Source organism: Hipposideros armiger, unplaced genomic scaffold (assembly GCF_001890085.2).
Source record: "Hipposideros armiger isolate ML-2016 unplaced genomic scaffold, ASM189008v1 scaffold_202, whole genome shotgun sequence".
Taxonomy (NCBI): Eukaryota; Metazoa; Chordata; class Mammalia; order Chiroptera; family Hipposideridae; genus Hipposideros; species Hipposideros armiger.
In genome coordinates, this window is record NW_017731552.1 from 2,569,304 (window position 1) to 2,590,970 (window position 21,667).

The window sequence follows — 21,667 nt, forward strand, 5'->3', positions numbered from 1 at the left end:
CCCAAAAGGCCTGCAAGGGTCTTTCTCTGGTAGGAAAGACATCGGCAGGGGAAGCCATAACCCTGATGTTGAAAATGGAATTTTTGGCTACCAACTCTAAGGGAGAGGAACCCCTCCCGAGTACCCTGGTGTGGCCAGCTGTCTCCCCAGCTACCGTGGGCATGGTGGCAGGGGGTATTGGGCTGCAGTGTTGACTACTTGGGGATAGAATTTCTGGCTCCCCTGGTGAGGATGGAGTCCACACCATGCACAGGGCTGCTTCAAGGGGGCCTGCAAGAGCTTTAGCCCCTTGGGGTTCACTCAGTTCTACCACACTTGAGTCCAGAGCATCACACACCATGGATAAGCTGGCAGATTGGCACCCCAGCCTCCACAAAGGCTGACTTTGCCCACATTTTTCTATCTAGCTATCATCCATGCATCCATCCATCCACCCACCAATCCTCCCATCCTCCTGTGGCCCCACCCATTCTTTCACCCAACCATCTATGCACCTTCTGAAGTCAGGCTTGCTTTTCAACCCAAACCTAGCTTGCCCCCCGGCCCCCCCGCCCCCCCCACACACACACTCAGGCTTGGTCCTAACCCTCTTCTCTCTTCCTGGTCGTTGATCTGGAATCGCTGAAACAGGGAGAGAGGGCAGGGGGCCCCATGGTACTGTGTACTCCCCCCGCCCCAACTCCACAACAGGAGGAACCAAGCAGATGCATGAGGCCCTATACATAGGTCTGCTTTCCCATCTGACTTTATTTCACTTTTTTTTCTATAAAATTCATCCATAATTTCACAATTTAACAAAAAGTTTAAAATCCAGGACAGAAACGATCCTGTAACTTATTACAAACACGGTTCTCCTTATTCCTTTTATCCAGGAGTTGGTCTCGGGCCAATGAGTGTCCTAGTTCCTAGTGAGACACATTCTTTGTAAAAACCCTTATGGGTAAGAAAGGTATTCGATACCTTTTGCTTTCAGGCGTTGGTTTACATTTTGTTCAGGAGATAGAAAAACACCGGGATTTGCACTGGGGGTAGGGGGGCTTAACACTAAACACGCGGCAATCACAAAGTGCTGGCCCCTTCCTATGGAAGCGTCCCCAGAGCCCTCGTGGGCCCAGCTGCCGGGCAGCTGGCGGTGGGGAAGGGAAGCAGCTGGGAATGCTGCCGCCGGGGCCCTGGCTGCCTGGCATGTCCATCAGGTGGTCATGGGCCAGCACTGGACCCAGAGCAGCTCGAGAGGACAGCACTGGTGGCCTTCTGGCCAGAGGAGGTAACTGAAAAACGGGCCGGTACTTCCTAAGGCCCTGGAAACAGCATAAATGGTGGGCCCAGGAGCCTTTCTCCAGCTGCCTCCAGGGAGAGCCCGGCTCCAAAGCAGAAGGCTGCCTGTGTCGCCATGTGGAGCCTGCTGCCCAGGAGATCCTTGTGAAGGAGAAAGGCCTGAACCCTTGAGCTGGCTGAGGCTTTGCCTGTGACGCCCGGCAGCCTCTGTGCATAGAGGGCAGGGCGGCTGCTGCCTCTGGAGCAGCCTGCGTCAGGCCAGTTCCTTCCGTCCAATGTCTTGGAGATTTTCCAAAGAAAGGTGCCCATTTTGGAGTATTGCTGGCCTGGAGTATTGGTGACAGCACAGGGCCTGTCACACAGGCCTGACCTCTTCCTAATACCTCAAGGCAGTGGGGTCAGGAGAGAATCCAAACGGTGGCAAGGAGACATGGTGGTTTCCTCTGAAAGTTCTCAGGCCTTCCCCGAGAGCTCCGGGGATCTCTGGAGTTCAGGGAAGCCTTGGAGATGGTGCTCCCCAGAGAGTGACAGACAGAATCGGAGCAGGGACATGAGAGTCGGGGACCACAGGGAAGAACAGCACAGTCTCCCCATGTCAGAACTCTGGAATTGGGGGGGAGAAGGGGCTGATTGACAGTGGGTTGGAGGAGGTCAGTACCCTCTGGGGCCCCCACTCCTTTTTCCCCACATCTCGTTCAGGGCAGAAGTCGCGGGGAGGGGGACTGGTGGAACCTTGAATAGAGGTCTGGGGGAACAGAGGCTGGGCAAACAGGCCTCCAGCCCCCAGGAGCCCCACCCAAAGTGGGCTGATTCCATGAGGGCATTTTGGCCCTGGGAGGTGGGCCGGAAGGGAGGAGAAACCAGCCTGGCCCTTGGAGAATCATGGGCATGCGAGGAATTGAGTCTCCGGGCTCTGGACCAGTGTGAATGGCAGAGGTGGGAGGGCCGGGCCCAAACCAGAGAGGCAGGCATGCCTGGGAGGACCTGCTGCTGGCAGGGGCCAGGCATGAGGGGCTGGCTGAGTCCCGGCACTCGCTCTTCGAAAAACTCCACAAACTATCCCGTCTTATTTGGCAAAAGCTCATTTTTTTTTCAAAGTTCGAAGACTCGATCAACAGAAGGAAGAGGATCCTATGGAAGGAGGGAGAGGCCGAGCCCCAGGGCGCCATTACAAGTGGCGGCCTGCAGCTAGCTGGAACCTGGGAGGTCTGCTCCTGGAGACGGCCGCCAGGATGACCAGGTGCCTGAAGACCTCCTGCTCCATCGTAGTGTTCATGGGCCCTGGGCTGTGCCTTCCATGTCCCGAGAGGAGGACGAGGCGTCCTCATACCACTGAGGGAGGACTCCTCCCTGCACCTGGAGAGGGCCAGCTGGCGTTCCGGCTCGGCCTCCAGACCGACGACAAGACCAGTGGAGACATCTTAACCTACAAGTCCCGCCTTACCCCCCCCACCCCCCACGTGCACCGCTGCCACAGATATGCACACCCGGAAACCGCTCAGGTACCTACAGTGCATACATACACATATAATAGAGAGAGAACTATACAGCACGGAGTCCCAGCACAGTGAGAGCCGACAGAGGGGCTGCGTGCGGCTCATATGGAGGATGGGCCGAGACCCGGCCTGGCGCAGCTGGACCCTGAGGTCCTGTGGTGTGGTGGGTGTGTCTGAACCATTTGGGAGGCTGGATGCGGTATCCTGGCTGCTCAGAAAGGCCTGGGCAGTGACACTGTGCCACGAGCTCCACCATGGAGCAAGGCGCCCACCGCCGGGCACGTTTCTTCCCCTATGGGAATGAGGCCCTGTGCTGCCTTCAACACAAGCCACTTTCCAAGGGGGGCCCAAGTGACGACCCCTAAGTGTCGGGGAGCAGCAGTGGCACCAACCCAACCCCCCTCGGCCCCAGGGCTCCCGGTGAGGTGGTGGGGAGGGCAGGCCGGGAGCCAACGAGGAAAGTGCAGCTGGCCGTGTGGGCCGAGGACAGGGCGGTCACTAAGGCAGTGCTGCAGGTGGGCGAGTCGAGAGAGAGGAAGGCAGGCGGGGCCCGGACGTGGCCTCCCGGGACCCCGGCGACAAGGGCTGGCCACCCGGCCCAGGGTCATGTGGCCACGGCCTCCAGGTAGCTCTGCAGCTTACGCACGGTGGTCTCATCCAGGGAGAAGAGGTCAAAGTCGAAGGTGGTATTGGTGACATTGAAGTGGCCAGTCTCCTCGATCAGGTTCACAATCTGAAAGGTAGTGGCAGGACAACTTCAGGAGACAGGAGGTTGAGCTGGGATGGTCCCACCCCCTGAGGAGGGGGCAGCAGCTCCTTAGGGCTACAGTGAGGGGGTCCAGCAGCCCGCAGGTCTTACAGGTACCCCGTCCCAGGGACTCCTCTGAGACAATCTGTTCTCAGCCAGGACTGAGAGGGGCAGGGCAGGCTGCATCCCTGTACCTGCTGCAGCACATTGCGCTCCCGCAGGGCCATCAGCCTCCGGTGCAGCTCCACAAGTTCGTCCGTGTAGGCCTGATGGTGGCAGATGGACACTCAGAGAATGACCTCAGCCCTTCCGACCACCCAGCCCTGTGGGACCCCACCTGTGGTCCTGCCCATCTCAGCTTGGGGCTCAGGACACAGAAGGGCCTGATGCCCCTGGGGCCAGCACCTCGGCACGCCTGGGCTTGCCCGTCCAGTTCTGGGGCCCTGGGGTTTCCCCGCACTGCCCACCACGTCCGAACCCGCTACCTTGTCATAGGTACCCCTCTTGAGGATCTTCTCAGGCTTGCTGCAGGACTCGGGGCTCCTCCGACCTGACACCTTCAGGGTAAATCCGGGTCTGCTCTCAGCTCTTACCTGTGCCCCTCCCTAGCCCCCCACAGGCTCTCTGACTGCCCCCCTCCCCGGGGCCACCATTGACTGTTCAGAGCCAACCTGGAACCCCAAGACCTACCAGTCCTCCCTCCTCTGGCCCCCAAATCTAAGGGAAGCCCATCCTGAGGAAGATATACCCCTGGGATCTGGGGGTGAACCAAGGCTACCTCTGCATCCTCCACCCTCAGCCTGGGACCCCTGGAGAACCCCAGGCCCAGCAAAGGCTCAGCCCTCAGCCCTGCCTCCAGGATGTGACAGAGACCTGCCCCCCAGAAAACCTCCTCCCCTGGGCTCACCTTGCTGTTGGGTGGGGGCGGCTTCTTGGGGGGAGGGGGCTCACGGCTGGGCAGGCAGGAGTCAGCACTGTTGTCGCTGTCACTGTCGCTGAAGCTCAACCTGAACAAGGCATGAGGAGTCCTGTCAGGCTTCCACCACCCTGCTGCTCTGGGACCTATGCCTGACCCAGACTCGCTTGATAATGGTCAGCCCCTCCCTGTGGGCCAAGTGTGTGCCCAACTGTCTGGGATCCCACTAGACCTCAGGAGACCAACCCCACTTAGCTCTGGGCAGCCACTGCCTACTTAAAAAATGAATGTGCCTGAGTTGCCTTCAAAGAGCAAAGAACCCAGAGCCGCAGGCACGCACTCTAAGAGGCTCACGACCCCCTAGTGTGGGTCTCCTGGGGCCAGCACACAAGGCAGAATGCCTCGGCAAGCCTGATGGATGGGGCTAAGTTCTCCTCTTTTCACAAGGTCCTGCAGGCGGAGCTGCCTGTTAGATTCACTCTGGCCAGCAGGCTTCCTCAGTGACATTGGGCATCCCTGTCTGGGTGGGGCCCTGAACACAGTGTGTCTGGTGGTGGCTCAACCTTGAACCTCCTGGGGGGCTGGGCCCTGAAAGGGTCCTCAACCTCTGCCTCGATTAACTCACCAGTAAAATGAAGTCTCCGAGAGGAGTGCACTGGGAAGGGGCTGGCTCACAGTGACAAATGGTCACTACTGTCAGGGGAGGCAAGGTGTGGTTACTCATATTCAAACTCCCCAGTTAGGCTGAATTTGAAAGCCTCCCCTTAGAGTCATGTTTGTCTCTCACGATCTCAGTCTGGATAACATGGGCTGGTCCAGTCCTTTCAGCTTTTTCCAGAATCTCTCGAAGCATAACAAGAGGGATGTAGAGAGAGCAAATTCCTCTCTACCCCGCAAGGCTGGAAATGGCCCTGCCCTCTCCCCTGTTCCCCTGGGGGCCGCCCTTGTGAGAGGCTCTGTCTGGGATCCCCAGTCCCTCAGGGACATTTTGGGCTTGATCCAGTGAGGGGGAGCCTGACAACTGTTCCTCCACAACACACTGCAACATGGTAAACCCTGCCAGCCGCCTTCACCCTCTGACTAAAACAGGCCTTGGTTTGAATGCAGTGCCAGGAAATACCAGGGAGCGCTGTGTGGAGCCTGGGCCTTGGTGGCTCCTGTCTTACTCCCTGGAAGGTCAAGGTTGTCCATTTCCTCAGGTAAACTTCTCCCAGTAAGCATCAGGCTCCGGAGCCCCTGCCCTCCTTGAGGCCCAGAGCTCTCTCTCTCCGGCTAACCAGCTGCAGGATCACTCCAGGGGATAAGGCAGGCAGTGTCTCCTCGTTGCCCAGGCAACACTATCAAGTCAGCCAGTTCCAGGCATGGCCTCACTGCCCTCTGCACCCCTCGCTTGCCCCTCTTCACTGGGTCCACCAGGCAGCAGCTGGGAGCCATGGCAGACTGTGGGTCTCCCCAGGGAGCAGACCAGGATGAGATGGGGCTTTGCCAGCTTATCCCAAGTAGCTGCAGCGCCATCAGGGTCTGATATTGGCCCCTTGCCTGACAATGGATGCGGCCCCCCACTGGCGCCCAAGAAAGCCCCAGGCCTTCCACAACTGCTCCTAGAAGAGGACTCTCTAGGTGCTTCTGCACATGTGGTCCCTACACCACTGTGTGAGTCCCTCAAGAATGGGACCCATGTCTATAAGCCCTCTCAGCTCCCTGTTCCTCATGTCCAGCACCAGGCGGGCAGGAGCCGCTGCTATTAACCTCGTCCTAGGAGACTGCCGGTCCTCCTCGTGCCCCTCCCCAGGCAAGTCGCCATTCAGGAGCTCCCCACAGCCACACTCTCAGGATGATGAGTGTGTTCAATCAGCTATACTGACACAGACGACCACCTACAAGCACCCACGACGCACCCCTGTGCCTGGTGGGTGCAGACCTGGTGATCAGCCTGGCTTAAAGAGCCACTGAGGCTCAGGGGCCACAGCCTCCTAGGGAGAAGGGGCTGGATCTGGGCCGTACTGGGCCGCTGTGACCACTGAGGCTGCCCCTTCTTTAGGTCTGGGGCCAAGGCTGGTGTTTGCTCTGGCTGGAGACTTAGAATGCACAGCCATCCCGAGTGAGCTCACTCTGGGGGTCTAGGGGTGTCCACGGGACAGTTTTCAGTTTGTCCTCATCCCGTGCCACACATGTGGGGAAGGGGGAAAAGGTCCCCGGGCCCAAGAGCAGAGGAGCCAGCCGCCCACCCCTACCCCTGCCTCAGACCGGGACTGGCTCTCGGGCTGCTGGGCACTGCCTCTACCCATTTCTGAGATGATGACTGGACTTCTCTCCCCCAAGATCTCGCCCCTTCCTGCCAGGTAGCCCACACCTTCCAGTGTCAGGAGGAAGGATGCCACCTAAGGCCCCCCCACTTCATGAAACAGGAGAGACCACGTGGCCCCCAGGCAGAGCACCCTCTAGTAAGCTTGGATGCTTCGTTGACCCCAACCCCAGGGACACCTCTGTCCTGGCCCTGCCTCCTTGAAGCCCCTCAATTTTAGCAGAGCCACCCAGGTTCCTCAGCCCAGCTCGCCCCTCACCGGCCCGGGCACCTGGAATCCCTCCCTGCATTCGCCTTGCTGGCGGCCTCCTCGCCTGATGAAGAGTCGTCCTCGTCGGACTCCTCCGATTGCAGGTCTTCCACCATGGAGCGCAGAGGTCCTGGGGAGGGCGGCAAGGAAGGAGAGGAAGGGAGGAGAAAGGGGGAATCAGGGCTCTGCCTGGGCCCTGCAGCGTCCCATCTCCTCCACCCCCGTGACCACATAGAGCTTTTTGACACCAATGACCCCCAAAAGCACCATGCAAACCTACCTAGGAAGTCCTTCTGGCCAGGTGGAGCCTGCCTCCCATCTCTCCAAGTACTGCCCCCAAGGCCACCCCTGCCTAAGGGATCCTTTGGCTCCCCGCAACCCCTACCTTCCTGGTGCTGCTCGCAGGCCTCTGGCCCCTGGCCTGAGGCAGGACCGCAGGGCCCTTCCATTGCCAAAGCCAAAGGAGCAGCCCTCCTCTGCTGCAGACGCTGAGATTAGAGCCTCTGCTTGGAGCCAGGACCAGCCAGCCTTGCCAAGAGGGTGAGGCGGCCAGAGCCCAGGGCCACAGGATCCCCTGACCAGCCTGTGCCCCTACTCAAGCCTGCCCAGACCCTAAGCAACCCCCTCTTCTGCTCCCAGCCCACCGTCCTCCCCTTCCTCCAGAGGCACCCGGTTCCAGTCCCCTACAGACGGCATCTTGGTTTATATTCCTGTTACCAAGGCAACAGAGGGACACAAAGCCCTCAATTACCTTGGTCACATGATCCCGCTTCAGCAGGTTCCTCCTCCCTTCCCCGTAGATAAGAACCCTTGGAGAGAGTGTGGGCTTTGAGCACCCCATCCCCCAACCCCCCCCAGCATACGCTCCCCTCCTCCAGCTCTCCACAACCCTGAAAAAAGGATTCCAGGCTATGGAGAGGAGACTGTTGGTCCAATCCACCAGAAGAACCGTTTCCGGTTTGAGGGTGGGTGGTAGGGTCAGCTAAGCTGGTGGGCCCACGCCACCTTCTCACACCCACATCCTTCAGGCTGAGAAAACCCAGGCCCACCCTGCACCTGAGGAAGGCCCTTCCCACTCTGGGGCAGCCAAGTGGGCCTTATGCCCTCTCCTTGCAGCCCCCATCGCCCAGATTCTGCAGGGAATAGGCAGAAATGCAGACTGAGTGCCAGGCAGACCAACTACAGCAGCAGAGCATTGGTGCCCTGATTCAGGGCTGGGATGAGACAGGGTGGGAGTGCAGGATGAGGAACTGATGCCACCTTGGTCTGGGAGGAGCTGGTGAGGAGGGGTATCTGGCCACGGGTAGGGCCCAAATCAGAAAGGGGCCCTTCTCTGCCAGCCCACAATGCCAGCACCTCATCAGCACAGCCCCTAAGTCCTTGTCATACAAATGGGGCGTTCTCAGGGCCGAGAGGATGGACACTAGAAGGAGCAGACTCTCTCACACCTGTCTGGTGGTCAGGTGACCTATTTCTGCTTTTTTTTTTTAATACAGGCTGCCTGAGCTTCCAAAACCTATGGACATGGATCTCTGAGGGCCCAGCGTGGGCAAGCAGTTGTATACTACAGAAATGCCCAGGGTAAATTCAGCCCAGGCAGGAACCTCCTGCCTTTTCACTCTAGCCCCTCCCCTATCTCTCTAGTCCCTCCCTCATCCTCCCCACCCTCTCCCATCACTCTAGGCCTTCCCCCATCATCCCCTGCCCTAGGATAAGGTATCAATGGGTTTTTCTGGCAGCAGCAGCAGCTGAAACTCAGGCTTGGAGTGAGACCCCAAGCAAAAGTCAATCACTTCAGGAAACTGCTCATGAACCTTTCAAATTCGATAGCAAACCCAGTACCCCACCGACCTCTGACCTCTGGGTAGAGTCAGGGGCTGCTCTCATAACAGTAAGCCACAGAAAACTTTCCGTCTCTCCTTTTTCATCACCCACCTTGACTGTGGTTCTGAGACGGCTCAAAATCCGAATCTGAACTTGAGTCGGAGCTGGAGCTGGAGTTGGATGGGCTCGACTGGGCAGACTTCACCCCATAATGGGGGTGGGGCACGACAGCAGGCAGAGAAGACAAGAATAATCTCAGTCCAAGAAAAAAGGGCAAACAAGAAAGGCACACTGGCAGAGGCAACACACAGCTGGGTCTCCCCCAAAAAACTCACTAAAAGGTCACAGAGGCGCCAGGCCCCGAGCACCCGTGACCCAAGGCAAACAGGAGGGCCCCGGCACACACACTCCTGAGAACCTGGCTTCCGGATCCATGGATACCCAACCCCATGACATCATGACTGTCATTCAAAATGCATTGGGCCTTCTTTTCCCACTGAGGAACTTTAGCTTTCTAGCCATTCCAGGAGGAGCTCAGGTCACATCTCCATTGTCCCCTGCGCCTGGGCAGCAGGACAGGGAACTGGGCTCTCCATGAAAGGGAGGGGGCAGCACATCTGTGACTGCTCATGCTTGTGGGCCCTGCCTTCTTCCGGTGAGGACAAGAGTTGGCTGTGGCATCTCGGAAACAGCAGAAAGGTCTGGAACATGAAAAGTAGGTAGAGACCCAGCTTCTCATTCTGCCCCTTGTTTCCCCACAGCCTGTCCCGAGGCTGAGTGATGACAAAAAGCCATCTCTCTGCCACCTGCTGCTGTCACCCATCAGGTTGCCCTGAGGTGCTGATGAGTGTGCATGCATATGACAAGCAGCTGAGTACACAGCGGACTCCAGCCTAACCCCACAGGGCCCTCTTCTTCCTGCAGCCGTCCACCCCGACTCGGCCACCAGGGGGCAGTAAAAGCCAAAATGAAGCCACTAGGTGGTAGGTAGGATGCCAGGGGCAAGGTGACTAGGGGTTGCACTTCCGGGGGGTGGACAGGGACCGGTCACTTCAGACCCCTTCTTGAGGAAGGGGCCTCTGGCCTGGCTGAACGAAGCACTGAGCCAGAACGGGGCTTTGGTGTCTGCCAACAGGCCGTTTGGGAGGTGTGTGTGGCAGAGCAGGTAACTCAAGGGAAGAAGGGCAAAGCCTGCAGTTGAAAAAGTCTGCCCTGGCCCGGAGCACCCCAGACACCCAGGAGGTGGCCTCAGGGGACCATCTGAAGTAATGGAGCAGCTTGAGCACTTGGGACCAGTCACCTCCCCTTGTCAAGAGAAAGGAGGGGACCAGGTGACAGGCAGAGGTCCTCAGCAGTGTCTGCCCAGTCCTGGCATGTGCCATGTGAGAGGAGACCCCAGGAAGGATCGCCTGACCCTCCCGATGGTTTGTGGGCCAAGGGAAGCCCCCAGCACACACAGAGGACCCAGAAAGGCACAAGTCTGCTCACTCAATAGACCCAGAGGGTGATCAGACCACCTGGGAACAGAACACTTGTCACACAGAGTTAAGGGGCCTCTTCTCTAGGATTTACCATGGCCTAACCCACCTGCTCCAGGTCCTCCCAACAGACTCCTGCTGTCCCCCTACTCACATACTTTCAGGCTGGCAAATGTGTTCCCTTGGGAACCCTCCCCCGGAAACCTGGCCTAGATTGCCATCAACCACTGTCCACTGTGGGGATGCTACAGAGACCAGTGTGGCCCCCAACCTCCAACAACAGGCCTTGAGCCACGTGGCCCCTCTTGTATGCAGACCCGAGTTCTTATTCTGGCTCAGGGGTCCTGGTTCTGATGCTGGCTTTCTCACCAGGGTCCCTGGTTTTAAGCCTCAGTTTCCCCCATCTGTGAAAGCTGCCCTGCAGCCTCTGCTAAGCATGTGTGTGCGCCAGCCGCCAGCACATGGAGGTTGATGCCCTTAGTGCCTCTGACATCTGGGGCAGAGAATTTGGACAGGCCTCCTAGGCCAGGGGCATGGGCGGCAGGATCTGTAAGGCTGATGGAAAATAGCAGGGCCAGGCCAGGAGCTGGACCCAGGGTGGTGGCCACCCAGTGTGCAGGCAGCAGGCTCGGGAAGCAGGAGCCATGAGAGGCCGCTCTGCACCCTGTGCCGGGGGGGGGGGGGGGGGGAAGCAAGTCAGATAAGCCTTTCAGGTGCGCTTGTCCCTTTTCCTTCAACACAAATCCAAGGGTGGAAGTAGTTTCAGCCAAACAGCCTAGAGGTGTGGCTCTGAAAGCCCACGAGTGGTCGCTGAGACGCTGCCAAGCGTCTAGGTGCTCGGCCACACAGTGTCCAGAAGGAGGGCAGAAGAGAGGGGCCTGCTGTGCTCCCAGCACTCCTGGGTCTAAGACTGAACTGGACCCCATGGGCCAAAGAGACCACAGAGAAGCAGCTGGAGGGGCTGGGGGCTCGGCCCAGGGACTCAGATGAGGAGCCATGTGGCCATCTCTCAGGAGCAAGCAGCAGGAGGTGACTCAGGTTCCATGCAATGGTCAAAGCTTTCCAGTGGTGGCGCTCCACGCAGCCTCCAGGGTGGGATGGCCTGAGATCGGCAAGAAGCTGGGAAGCCTGGGTCTGAAATGCTGTCTCACCTCCTCTGCCACAGACGTCTGTGCCTTGCCAAGGTCCCAGGGCTGGGAAATGTCACTGAGTCACCCCCTGGAGAGCCTGGGGCATCCTGTTGGTGGCCTGGGTCTCACACCTGCATGGACCTCAAGTGGCTAAGTCTTGTCATTCAGAAGTCTCTCAGGCTGGGACGTGAGGCTCTGCCAGGAAACTGCCCCCCCGGCCCAGGCTTCCATGAGAAACTCCGGCCTTAATTCCAAGGCCATAGATGCCAGACATCAGCCCACTCTGAGCAGCAGTGCCTGGGGGAGGAGGCTTCTCACACAGTGTCCCAAGTGCTCACGACAATCATAGCCAGATGAGTGTGGACACCCAGGGCCCTGGGGGAGGCCTCCATCTCTTCCCAATGCAGGTACACTAGCCTTGGGTGCCGCAAGGCCTCACCTGGAAGCTTCTCAGGTGGAAAGAGGAAAAGGCACCTGCCCAGAGCTCTGGGTGCTGAACAGACAGGAGACAGATGACAGATAGACTGGGGCACTGTTTAGTGCCCAAAGAACCTGCCACAGCTGAGTGGGCTACTGAGATGGCCCTGACGGCTAGGAGCCTTCCAAAGAAGAGATGTTCTAGGGTCCTGCCCCCTTAGGTTTCCTGGCACAATGTCTCCTAGCTGTCAGAAACGCTGGGTGCATGGCACCACCAACCCCATGTGTGTCCCTAAGCCAGTGGGTGCACTGTTACCTATGGGCCAAATCATCATCCCCAGTGCTGTCGCCTCCATGGGGCACCCCAGGAAGCGACACACTCATGACATCTGTTTTACTAACACAAAACAGCTCTGTCTCTGTCTCTGGGGACCACTTTCGAAGTCCCAATAGAGCCTGAACAGCAATGCTGGAGGCAAAGCTTCTGCCTTTGAGATCAAATGAGGGTTTAGAAAGAGCAAAACACCACTGAGTGCCAGGGTGGTGCTACAGGTGAAGGGATCACTCACTCATTCACTTGTCCTCAGTCCATCCATCTGTCCATCCACCCAGGCACCTGTTCTCTGACCACCAGGTGCCAAACATAGCCCTGAGAGATGACAGCACGACCTACGGCCCCAGTGAGTGTGGCCACCCAATCGGCAGTCTGGCTACTGGCTCCTCTGTGGCTCAAGCTGTCTCTGATGGCAATCTTCAGAGAGCCACATGGAAATGCCGCTGCAGGAGCAGCCTGGAGCCTCTCAGGGACAGGACGCCATTCCCAGACAGGAGCTCTGACCCATGCTTAGAAAAGAAGCCTTGCCAATGCAAGATTCCCATGTATGGGATGTGTGTGCAGGAACAAATGGGTGGGCAGGCTGGTGAGGCCACAGATCCCACTGGCCATTTGGGAAAAGAACCGGGCAAGGCTCAGTGGTCAGGGTTAAACTTCCAGACCAGGTGAGTTGGATGAGGATACGCAGGGGTGCCCCACTGGTGGAGGGAGCAAGTTCCTTACAGACCAACCCTGAGGTGAACCAGGGAAGGGGCAAGACATGATGGCCCACCCTGACCCCAAAGCAGCCACCAAGAGCATGGGCCTTATAAGGGGCTCCCAAGGAACAGTGCTCGGAACCCAGGTACCAGATGATCAGGCTCTTCCAGAACCAGCCTTCCCTAAGCACCATCTCCACAGAGTCCTCACAAGGCAGGTTTTATCACACCCAACAGAAGAGGAAACTGAGGCTTAGCAAGGTGTGTGGGCATGCCTAACACTACCAGGAACAAGTGGGAGATCGGGGCCCGGATCCCAGCCTCCCCGGCTAACCTTTGGGCCGACAAGGTTTCCAATGGCTCAGAGCCAGGACACAGGACAAGGACAGGGTTGATGGGGGTAGGGGCAGGCACCTCATCTCTGTCTTTTTATTTTTTATTAAATTTTTTTTTTTAATTGGGGAACAGTGTGCTTTTCCAGGACCCATCAGCTCCAAGTCAAGTAGTTGTTTCAACCTAGTTGTGGAGGGTGCCTCTCAGTGGCCCATGTGGGGATCGAACCGGCAACCTTGGTGTTATGAGCACTGCGCTCTAACCAACTGAGCTAACCGGCCGCCCACCTCACCTCTGTCTTGAAGGAGGCCTCGTCCTCCGAGTTGGACTCCTCCACCTCCGGGGGCTTTTTGATCTCCCGGGGCTCACTCTCGGCCTTGATCTTCTCCCCTTTGACGCTGCCCTTGTCCTTGGCCGGCTTTTTGTCCGAGAAGGAGGAAGACGAGGTGCGGGGCGAGGTGCTGGGGGCGCTCCTGGACCCCTTGGAGCTGCTCTTCTTCTGCTTTTTGGCGCTGGGCTTGGGTGAGTCGGCGGTAGCCGGCCGCTTGCTGGAAGACTTGGGCGGGGGTGGCGGCGGGGGGGGGCCACCTTTAGGGGACAGGCTCTCCAGTTTGGTCTCCTTCAAGGCCATCTTGGGCTCTTTGAACGCAGCCTTGGGGGGCAGGGCCTTCTCCTCCTTGGGTGGCCGGCCCTCGCCCAGCTTCCGTGCGGCGTCCTTGGCACTCCGGGCCTGCTCACGCTCCGGCTCCTTGGAGGGGCCCTTGCTCTCCGAGTCCTTGCGCGGTCGCTCCCGGTGCTCCTTGGCCACCTTGTGGGCCTTGCAGGCCTTGCCGCTCTCCCTGCTGGCGTCCTGAAATGCCGGGTGGGAAGGAAGAGAGACACAGTCAAATGGCATCCTGGGGTCGCCCTGCTCCGCCTCCCCCAACCCCAACAAAGTATAATCCACCTGATTCAGACTCAGCTAGAGAAAATCTTCCAAAAAGCGAAAAAGTAAGGCAGCAGGTGAGAGTTTTAAATGAAGCTGTCCCTTTAAACTACTAGGAAGTGTCAGCAGATCCCAGGCGACTGCAGGCTAAGACTCCCCTCTGAATTGAACTGACATTCCCTGAGGGATTCAAGAAGAGCACACGGTGAGTCAGACAGATACAGGCAGCCACACCGACCCGCTCCCGCTCCGACACCTCACAGCTCCCCGCTGGGGGGGCGCTAGTGGGCAGGCCCCCCTCTTCTGTCCCCACCATCGAGCCTGTGTGCCTCCTGCCTGCTCGCCCCCACCCCGCCTGCCTGGCCATTCTGGCCCCAATGCACAGCTAGGCACAAGGCACAGCGGTCTTTGATCCCCAGCGCTGAGTGCCTGCTGGGATCCCAGGTTCTGTGCAGGACCAACAGCTCCTAGATCTCTCTGAATCAAAGCTGCCTGGCCTGGGCAGCTTTTCTACAACGTGTGTGGTTCCTGGGAAATTCAGAGGCATGAGGGTGGGTCAGCCAGGTCATGGAGCTCCAGCTGGGGTCAGAGGCAGAGAGGGACCCTGCTCTGGGCTGCTGGGAAGGCCAGGCTGGGTGATACCAACCCCGTGCACCTGTGCTTCCTGGGAACAGGGGCAAGACCACCTACCTCACCGGTGATGGTGCAGGGCCTGGCCGACAGCAAGCGCACAATCAAGGGGGCTGCAGCCACCCCTACACAGCCAGCATACCCTGAGGGTGGGAGCCCCATGTGACACCTTGTTTGCCTCCTCCCTATCAACACCCCTTCATTACCCCGCACATCCAGGGGTGCTGGACAGGTGCCCACTGCTGTCAGGTACCTAGGGCTCTTCTCCAACTCGGTCAGCCAGGGGCACGGCTGGGCCCAGAGGCTCTCAGATCAAGGCTCACCAGAAAACCAACAGTGGCCAGACCCCAAGGGTGGCCCATACCACCTGAGGCAGCCACACTTTGCCAGCTCACCCCAAGTGCCGAGGGGATGGGTGAGCCAGCTAAATGCCCAGCGGAGAGGCCTCTGCTTCCTGCTCTCCCAGCCCAGTTGAGGACCCAATGACAGAACTCTCCTACTAAAGAGCCACAGGGACAGATGGCATAGCCTCGACAACCTCAGATCTACTCGGTTGCCGTCTTCTTGCAAGTCCACACCCATATCAGTGCCAAAGGTTCAGGGACAGTCCTGCACAGCCATAGGCCCCTGCCACCTCCATGGACAAACGTCAGCCCCTGTACCCTGGCACTGGCACTCCGTCACCAGTTCAGTGGGAAGGGATACTCACACAATAAGCCCCCAGCTGACCATCTAAAGGGGCATCCCCCTCAGGGCTGGTGCATGGAATGGGGCCAGTCTCAGGGGTCTCTGCTCCCCAGCAAGCTGTTTCCCCAAAGAAGGAGGCAAGAAGCAGAGACCCCACATGCAATTCCAGCCTCTTCTCACAGTGTCAATGCATCCGCCTGGGCCGTAAGAGCTGGTCCCAGCCCCAAGAGGCAGGATGAGAGCACACCTGACGGGCATGTCCACCAAAGGCCTCAGCGCAGTTCCTGCCGTGCTCCCCCAGCCCTGGGGTCGACTGAGCCTCTGCTGCCGCCCAGGGCCTGCCTGGAAAGCAAGGGCCTTCTGAGTGGCAGCTCTTCACCCCGGGGGTCTGCACAGGCACCCAAGACTGTGGCTCTCTGAAATCAGATGCTAAGTTCTGAGTGTAATGTGTATGTTTCTAGGGGTGAGGACTCCTCGCGGTCACATTCTCAAAGCCGTCAATGATAGGAAAATGGCTAAGAACCAAGTTCTGGAGAAAGGTCACCCAGGGCAACTGGCTGACATCAGATAGGGAGAAGCTACAAGTACCCAAGGCCAGGGGTGCCGTGGGGCATGAACCAAAGGAAACACCATCTTCATGCATGGTGAGTATGAGCCTTCAGGGGAGCAGGCTCCTCTTTCAGGAGCTTCCAACTCCTACCTGCCATGCTACCCTTAGAGGAGCCCTGAGGTGGGAACAGACCACCAGGTACCAACCCCCCAGGGCTACAAGAGCCAGACCTTCCAGCGGCCCCCATACAGGGGACCCTGTATGACCCACCTCTTCCCTCCCAGTCCTCTCTGCCTGGAGCCATGTGGCCTGGCAATCACTCTTCGGGTCCAGGCAGTGGAGAACCAATCTGGGGTGTGGGGTGGACAGCTAGTGCCCAAAGGAAGGTCCTCAGCTGGAGGAAGAGGCTGGCTGGCGCACAGGCCTGGACCTCCTAGAAGAACAGGGTAAGGATGGTGGCCCAGAAGCCAGGACTACATAACAGACAGAGGGAGTTTCCTGGAAAGCCACCAGCAGAGAAGAACCAGCCATGCGCTGCCTGAGAAAACTACACAGGAACCTCCTAAGCCACACTGCCCAGGTGGCTGGAGAAAGATCCTGGGACAGGGTGGGGTGGAGACCAAGGACCCTGCCTACAGACCCTGCCTACAGGTAAGCCCATCTGGCCCAGGGACTCCCTCCCGGGGGGGTCGCAAAGACATTCTGGCGAGAAATGCCAGGAGCAACCCCAGCAGGTGCAGCTCCACCGGCCACCGGCATGTCCTTGCTACCTGGAGGGCATCTCTTTACGGGGTTTTGAGTGACTTGCAAGTGACATGTACAGAAGCAATGACAATTCCTACCCTTCCTATTTTGCACAGACTTTTGGAAAACTGTGAATGGCTGAGAGAGAAGCTGCCAAGATCTCTAGCAAGAATTTATCTTCCATTTGACCTCCATGAGGCTCAGGCAAGATGGGCCCGGGGGCTGGCGTAGGGAAGACCCCCAGAGCTGTATTCCAGACATACGACTCTAGCCTCATACGTCTTGAGGGATTAAGTCAGACAAATCTGAGGATTTCAGTGGCTGACTGGCCTTGTGGAAAGCGCCAGAAAGAGCTTGCCTGGGTAACATGGCTCTCCTGTAGCGTTGCTGATGAGTAAGGCTGTAAGATGGCCTGAGAGCTCAACCTGTCCTATCTGGGGTGCCCCAGGCCCGCAACATCCAATAGGTGAGTGAAGCAAGAAAAATGCAGAGATGAGAAGCAGATAAACTTGTGGGGTCGGTGACGTGGGGACAAGCAGCTGTCCTGAGAGCCAGATGGAGTGCGGCCTCCAGGACACAGAGCTGTGTAGGCGGTGGCAGGGGAACGGGATGCACACTTAGCAGTTTATGTGTACATCATGACACCATCAGAAGGGCTCTGGTGGCCACTCCGGGATGGTTCAGAGAGAATGCTCTCAAGAAGGCAGAGTGCCATCCACCTGGCGGGGCTGAGAGAGGACGATAAAACGTTTCTTTTGGGGGAAAATCAGCTTGCTCACCACATGGTTCCACCTGGCCCTTCCCCCAAGTAAGCTTTCTCTGCTGGGAGCTGCTACCAAAGAAAAAAGCCAAGCCTGGAACAGCCCAGGGAGGATGCACCCAGCCCTGGTGGACGGGGTGTCCTGGCTGAGCTCAAGAGGCCTGAGAGGGTGGGCAGTGGTGGCTGCGTGGACACACTCTGTCCATGGCCCGCAACCATGCGAGACTGTCTTGGGATTCTGTCTGAGTGGTCAGTGGGAGGGAGGACATCAGGGCAGGCTGTCGGGCCTCAAGAGGAATAGGGTAAAGAGCCTGCGATTGCCAGCTGTTCTGTGCAATCCAGGAAGGGCTGACCCTTCTGACTAAGTGGCAGAGAGCAGCCGGGGGAGCACAGATTGCTCCAAGAGGAAGATGCCAAGAGGAGGAGTCCAGGGACGGAAGGCCCAGCTCAGCAGAGGGGGTGCCCTGAGCCCAGGACCCTCCGCTGGGCCTCAGTGCTCCCATGTGACTGGGCCTTCCACCTCACTAACCTTGGAGCCGTGGGACGGTTTGGTCTTCTTGGGGTCAGAGAAGGCAGAGAGTGGAATTGTGGGTAACATGGGGTAGTCAGGACTGGGCCTGGACACCGTTTCTGCTCCTTCGGGCATTACCATCACCTAGTGATAAAGAAGAGACAGATGTTATCAACGAGCAAGGAGGCAGGCTGGAAATCCGATGGGCAAGAGGAAGTTGGCTTGTGGGAGTGTGGCTAGAGGTGTTGGAGCTTCCTTCTGGGTGAGGGGGCCACGGAGACCTGGGCGTCACTTTCCCAAAAGAGTCAAAGGCATTTCCTCCGTGAGGGGCTGGGTGCTGAGTGCTTTGAGAGAAGCAGGATCGCGGTAGAGAGTGAAGAGAAGCAGGGTCCCAGGATGGCTGGGCCCGGGTGCGGCCAGTGCGACCTCGGGGAGGAGAGCTCTGGGCCAAGAAGACTGGCGGAGTGTGCGAGAAGCACAAGGAGGCAGCTGTGGCCAAAGCTGACCTGAGCGCCGCGGTTAAGAAAGACCAGAAGCATAAAGGCGAGAAGCCAGGCAGACACCCACACTGGGCAGAGGTGCGGAGGAGGAAGCAACTTCTGCTGGATGTACGCATGTGGGACTCTGGTGGGTCCCACATCTCCTGGAGGACCAGCCCTCCTCCACTCTCAGGTGGGTCAAGTTGACTGAAACAGGGAGCGAGCAGCGAGGCCGAGCAGTAGGGAGCTGCACAGGGGTGGGTCCAGCTCTCTGCAAAAACCACCTCACTGGAGTCTGCAGGGTAGGAAGTGCGCTCTGCTCCTTGTTAACTACTAGAAGGAAGGGCCTGGGCTCCTGCCAAGAGGTGCTCCCAGAAACACCTGCCCAGGTCCAGTGAGGCTCCCGTGGCACCTGCTGAAGGGAGAGAAGACTCGGGGGCAAGTTCTCAAAATACCGACACCGGAAGTTCACACTATTAGCGGTCAGCCACTCAGAGGGAGCCTTCCAGACGGCAATGAGACAGAACAAAAGAATCAAGTGCACATAAAAAAAAGAAAGAAAAAAGCCCTTAGCTTGGTAGAACACGCACCCTTAATAACCTCAAGCTCCTGGGTCCTTGAGGAGCCAAACCTTTCATCTGAGGAGGCTGATGTAATGCCTGGTCACCAGGACACCAGGTTGAAAGAGCAGTGGGGCCCTTTGTACCACTCCCACCCCTGACTCCAAGGCAGTGAAGCCAGAAGCCAAGTGTCTCACCAGCCTGTCTGACCACAACACTCTTAACCACAGCACCCAAAACCCAGCTGACCCTGGCTGGCGTGGCCGAGGTTCACTAGGCCTCAGGAAATCACCATGCGCTCAGGCCAGCAACGACAAGCACGGCATTTGAGAAGCGACCGACAACCCAGGAGAGCAGACAGGTCCCCTCAGAGGCCTGAATTCATTCACTCATTTCCTTCTACCTTCATTGTCATTTCTCTTTTCTCCTTCAAAGGAATGTCCTAGACTGACACTATTTTGGGACAATGCTGTGTGTGCCTTGTCTCTTTCTCTTTCTCTCTCTCTCTCCTTCTAAGAGCCCTTTAAAAACAGGTAAAGTAAACAAATGGACCCACTTCCACCTCCAGCACCGGGCTTCATAAGGACACATCTCACCCAATGGAAATACTGACCTTCGGCTGCTGAAGGGGCAAAGGATGAGACACAATGCTGCGAGGGGACAGGCAACTGCCTGCCCCAGGGCTGGCCTCTGACCGTCTAAAAAACCAGCCAAGCCACTCTGGTCACCGCTGAGGAGGTGTGTGAACCTCACACAAGGAATTACAGCATTCAAGTGCCCGGCAGCGAGGGGCGGTACAGAAAGCAGTTCTCACCCCTTACAGATCGCTGTGTTCCTCCAGTTCTAGCACCTCCATCAGTAGGGTGGGGTCTGCGGTCATCTGCCACTAGATGGCTGGTGCCAGCCCCATTGGGGGCACTCAGAGCTCCATGCTGACTAACACAAGGGCCACAACTCAGGTCTCAGGTGACAATGTCCCATAAAGGTCCTAGGCTGCTCCTAAGACCAGAGAGCAGTGCTTTGCCATCAGCCCAAGGCAAGCCCCAAAGGCCCATAGCCCCAAAGCGCGAGAACGTTCCTGACGAGCAGACCAGCTCTCTGGGCAGCCCTCACTGAGGGTGAACAGCGCCTGGCAGAGACCATCCACCGCACCCCTCAGGCCTCGCTCTCCCTCCCCGCTTCCTTCCTCCCGGGCTGTCCCTTCCCAAGCAGCAAGGCGGACCTGCCCTCCCAACCTCTCTCCCATTCCTCTGGTTTTAAAAGTTTAGATGATGCACACTGAGCCTTCAGCTCTTCAGAGCAAAGAAAACCTGACAAAAGGGGTCATGGGGACAGTCCCCTGGTCCTGGAGCTCTGAGAGGCCCGTGAAATGATGACTGTCTGAGTATCTGTCTCCCAGAGATGTGATGATGGAGCCTTTGGATAACACCGCGGGTAAATATTTTGGAAAATAAGGTGGAGAAGCAGAGCTGGGCAGGACTGTCAAACCTGGCAACCCGCACCCTCCTACTTCCTCGGTTGTTCCACAACTTCAGGACAAACATCTGTGTCAATCAATTCCAATGCCTCCCTGTTCTGTTACCAGACTCCATCAACCACCACATGCAAGGTCAGAGTACCAGACTAATCTTTTATTAGGGACACAGCAGAACTTACTCAAATTATCCGCAATGAATGATTGCTTTTATTTTTTTAAAAAGTTCATAAAAGACCCAACTAAATTAAATGAAGAGCAAGAACTGCTCCTCAGGCCCAAAGAAACTCAACTCAAACTTCCTGTATTCACTGGGGAGGTGGGCCTGCCCACCCCACCCCACCCCACACACTCACTCATGACCCTGATGGAATCCTCCGTCGCAGGCACCTCTGGCAGCTAGGCAAATGCTCAGTGACTTTGGGTCACTAACAGGTAGCTTTGGGATGTCCCATCCTCAGCCTGCACCTAACTTGGCACACACAGTCCAGGCTGCAGCCAAGTGTCCAGCCTCCTCCACAACCAACCAACCATCCATCCACACCGAGCACCCCAATCCCATTTTCCATGAGCCCTGACACAGGTTCCTGGCACTCGGCCACCACACTGGGATCGCCGGCCACATGACTCAGGGCAGAGACCTAGGTTCTGAGAGTTGACGCCTTCATCTGGCCTCATAAGGACAAATCTGCCAGGCGGCGTGCATCCTCAGGGAACCCCGCAGAGACGGTGCTGTTTCCCCAGATGACGCAGTCCCGGCACAGCCTTGCCAATCCAATTAAGAGCTGGCTCCAGTGCCTTGCCATGCTAACAGACTGGCCTCACGCCCATTCCTCCTCCTTCCCCTCTTAGGGAGGAAGATGCTAATTAACCACAGCCAACCAGGAAGCTAAAGGGATAGCTAGCGACTAGTCAGTCATTCCGAGCTGACGGCGCCCCAGCACAGACTCAGGACATCTGGGTCCCATCCAGTGCTGCCAGGTGCTACCTGTGCAACCTGCCCCTCGGGTATCGGGCGCCCAACCATAAGCTGCGGAGACACGCCCGCGAGATCCCAAGGCACCCCCAGCACCAAGGCTCCCAGCACAGGAAGCGGAGCTGAAACCTCGATGAAGTCACGATGGAACAGCTGCGTCCGTC

At 57.9% G+C, this 21,667-nt stretch overlaps 1 protein-coding gene across 4 annotated transcripts in view; it reads right to left on the reverse strand.

Annotated features, from left to right (window-relative positions):
- Positions 1 to 723: 723 nt before the first annotated feature.
- The window catches only part of MLLT1 (MLLT1 super elongation complex subunit), a 70,224-nt gene continuing 49,280 nt past the window's right edge, over positions 724 to 21,667 (reverse strand). Inside the window, exons 5-12 of one of the 4 annotated variants that reach the window (XM_019653461.1) lie at positions 18,033 to 18,158; positions 13,500 to 14,057; positions 8,929 to 9,016; positions 7,003 to 7,123; positions 4,430 to 4,529; positions 4,008 to 4,079; positions 3,717 to 3,788; positions 724 to 3,507 (exon numbers count right to left, since the gene is read on the reverse strand). In XM_019653461.1, coding sequence (XP_019509006.1) covers positions 3,379 to 3,507; positions 3,717 to 3,788; positions 4,008 to 4,079; positions 4,430 to 4,529; positions 7,003 to 7,123; positions 8,929 to 9,016; positions 13,500 to 14,057; positions 18,033 to 18,158 — 1,266 coding nt within the window. In that variant the 3' untranslated portion in view covers positions 724 to 3,378. The remainder of the gene's footprint in view (positions 3,508 to 3,716; positions 3,789 to 4,007; positions 4,080 to 4,429; positions 4,530 to 7,002; positions 7,124 to 8,928; positions 9,017 to 13,499; positions 14,058 to 18,032; positions 18,159 to 21,667) is intronic. The other 3 variants (XM_019653462.1, XM_019653464.1, XM_019653463.1) reach the window with 3 other exon arrangements.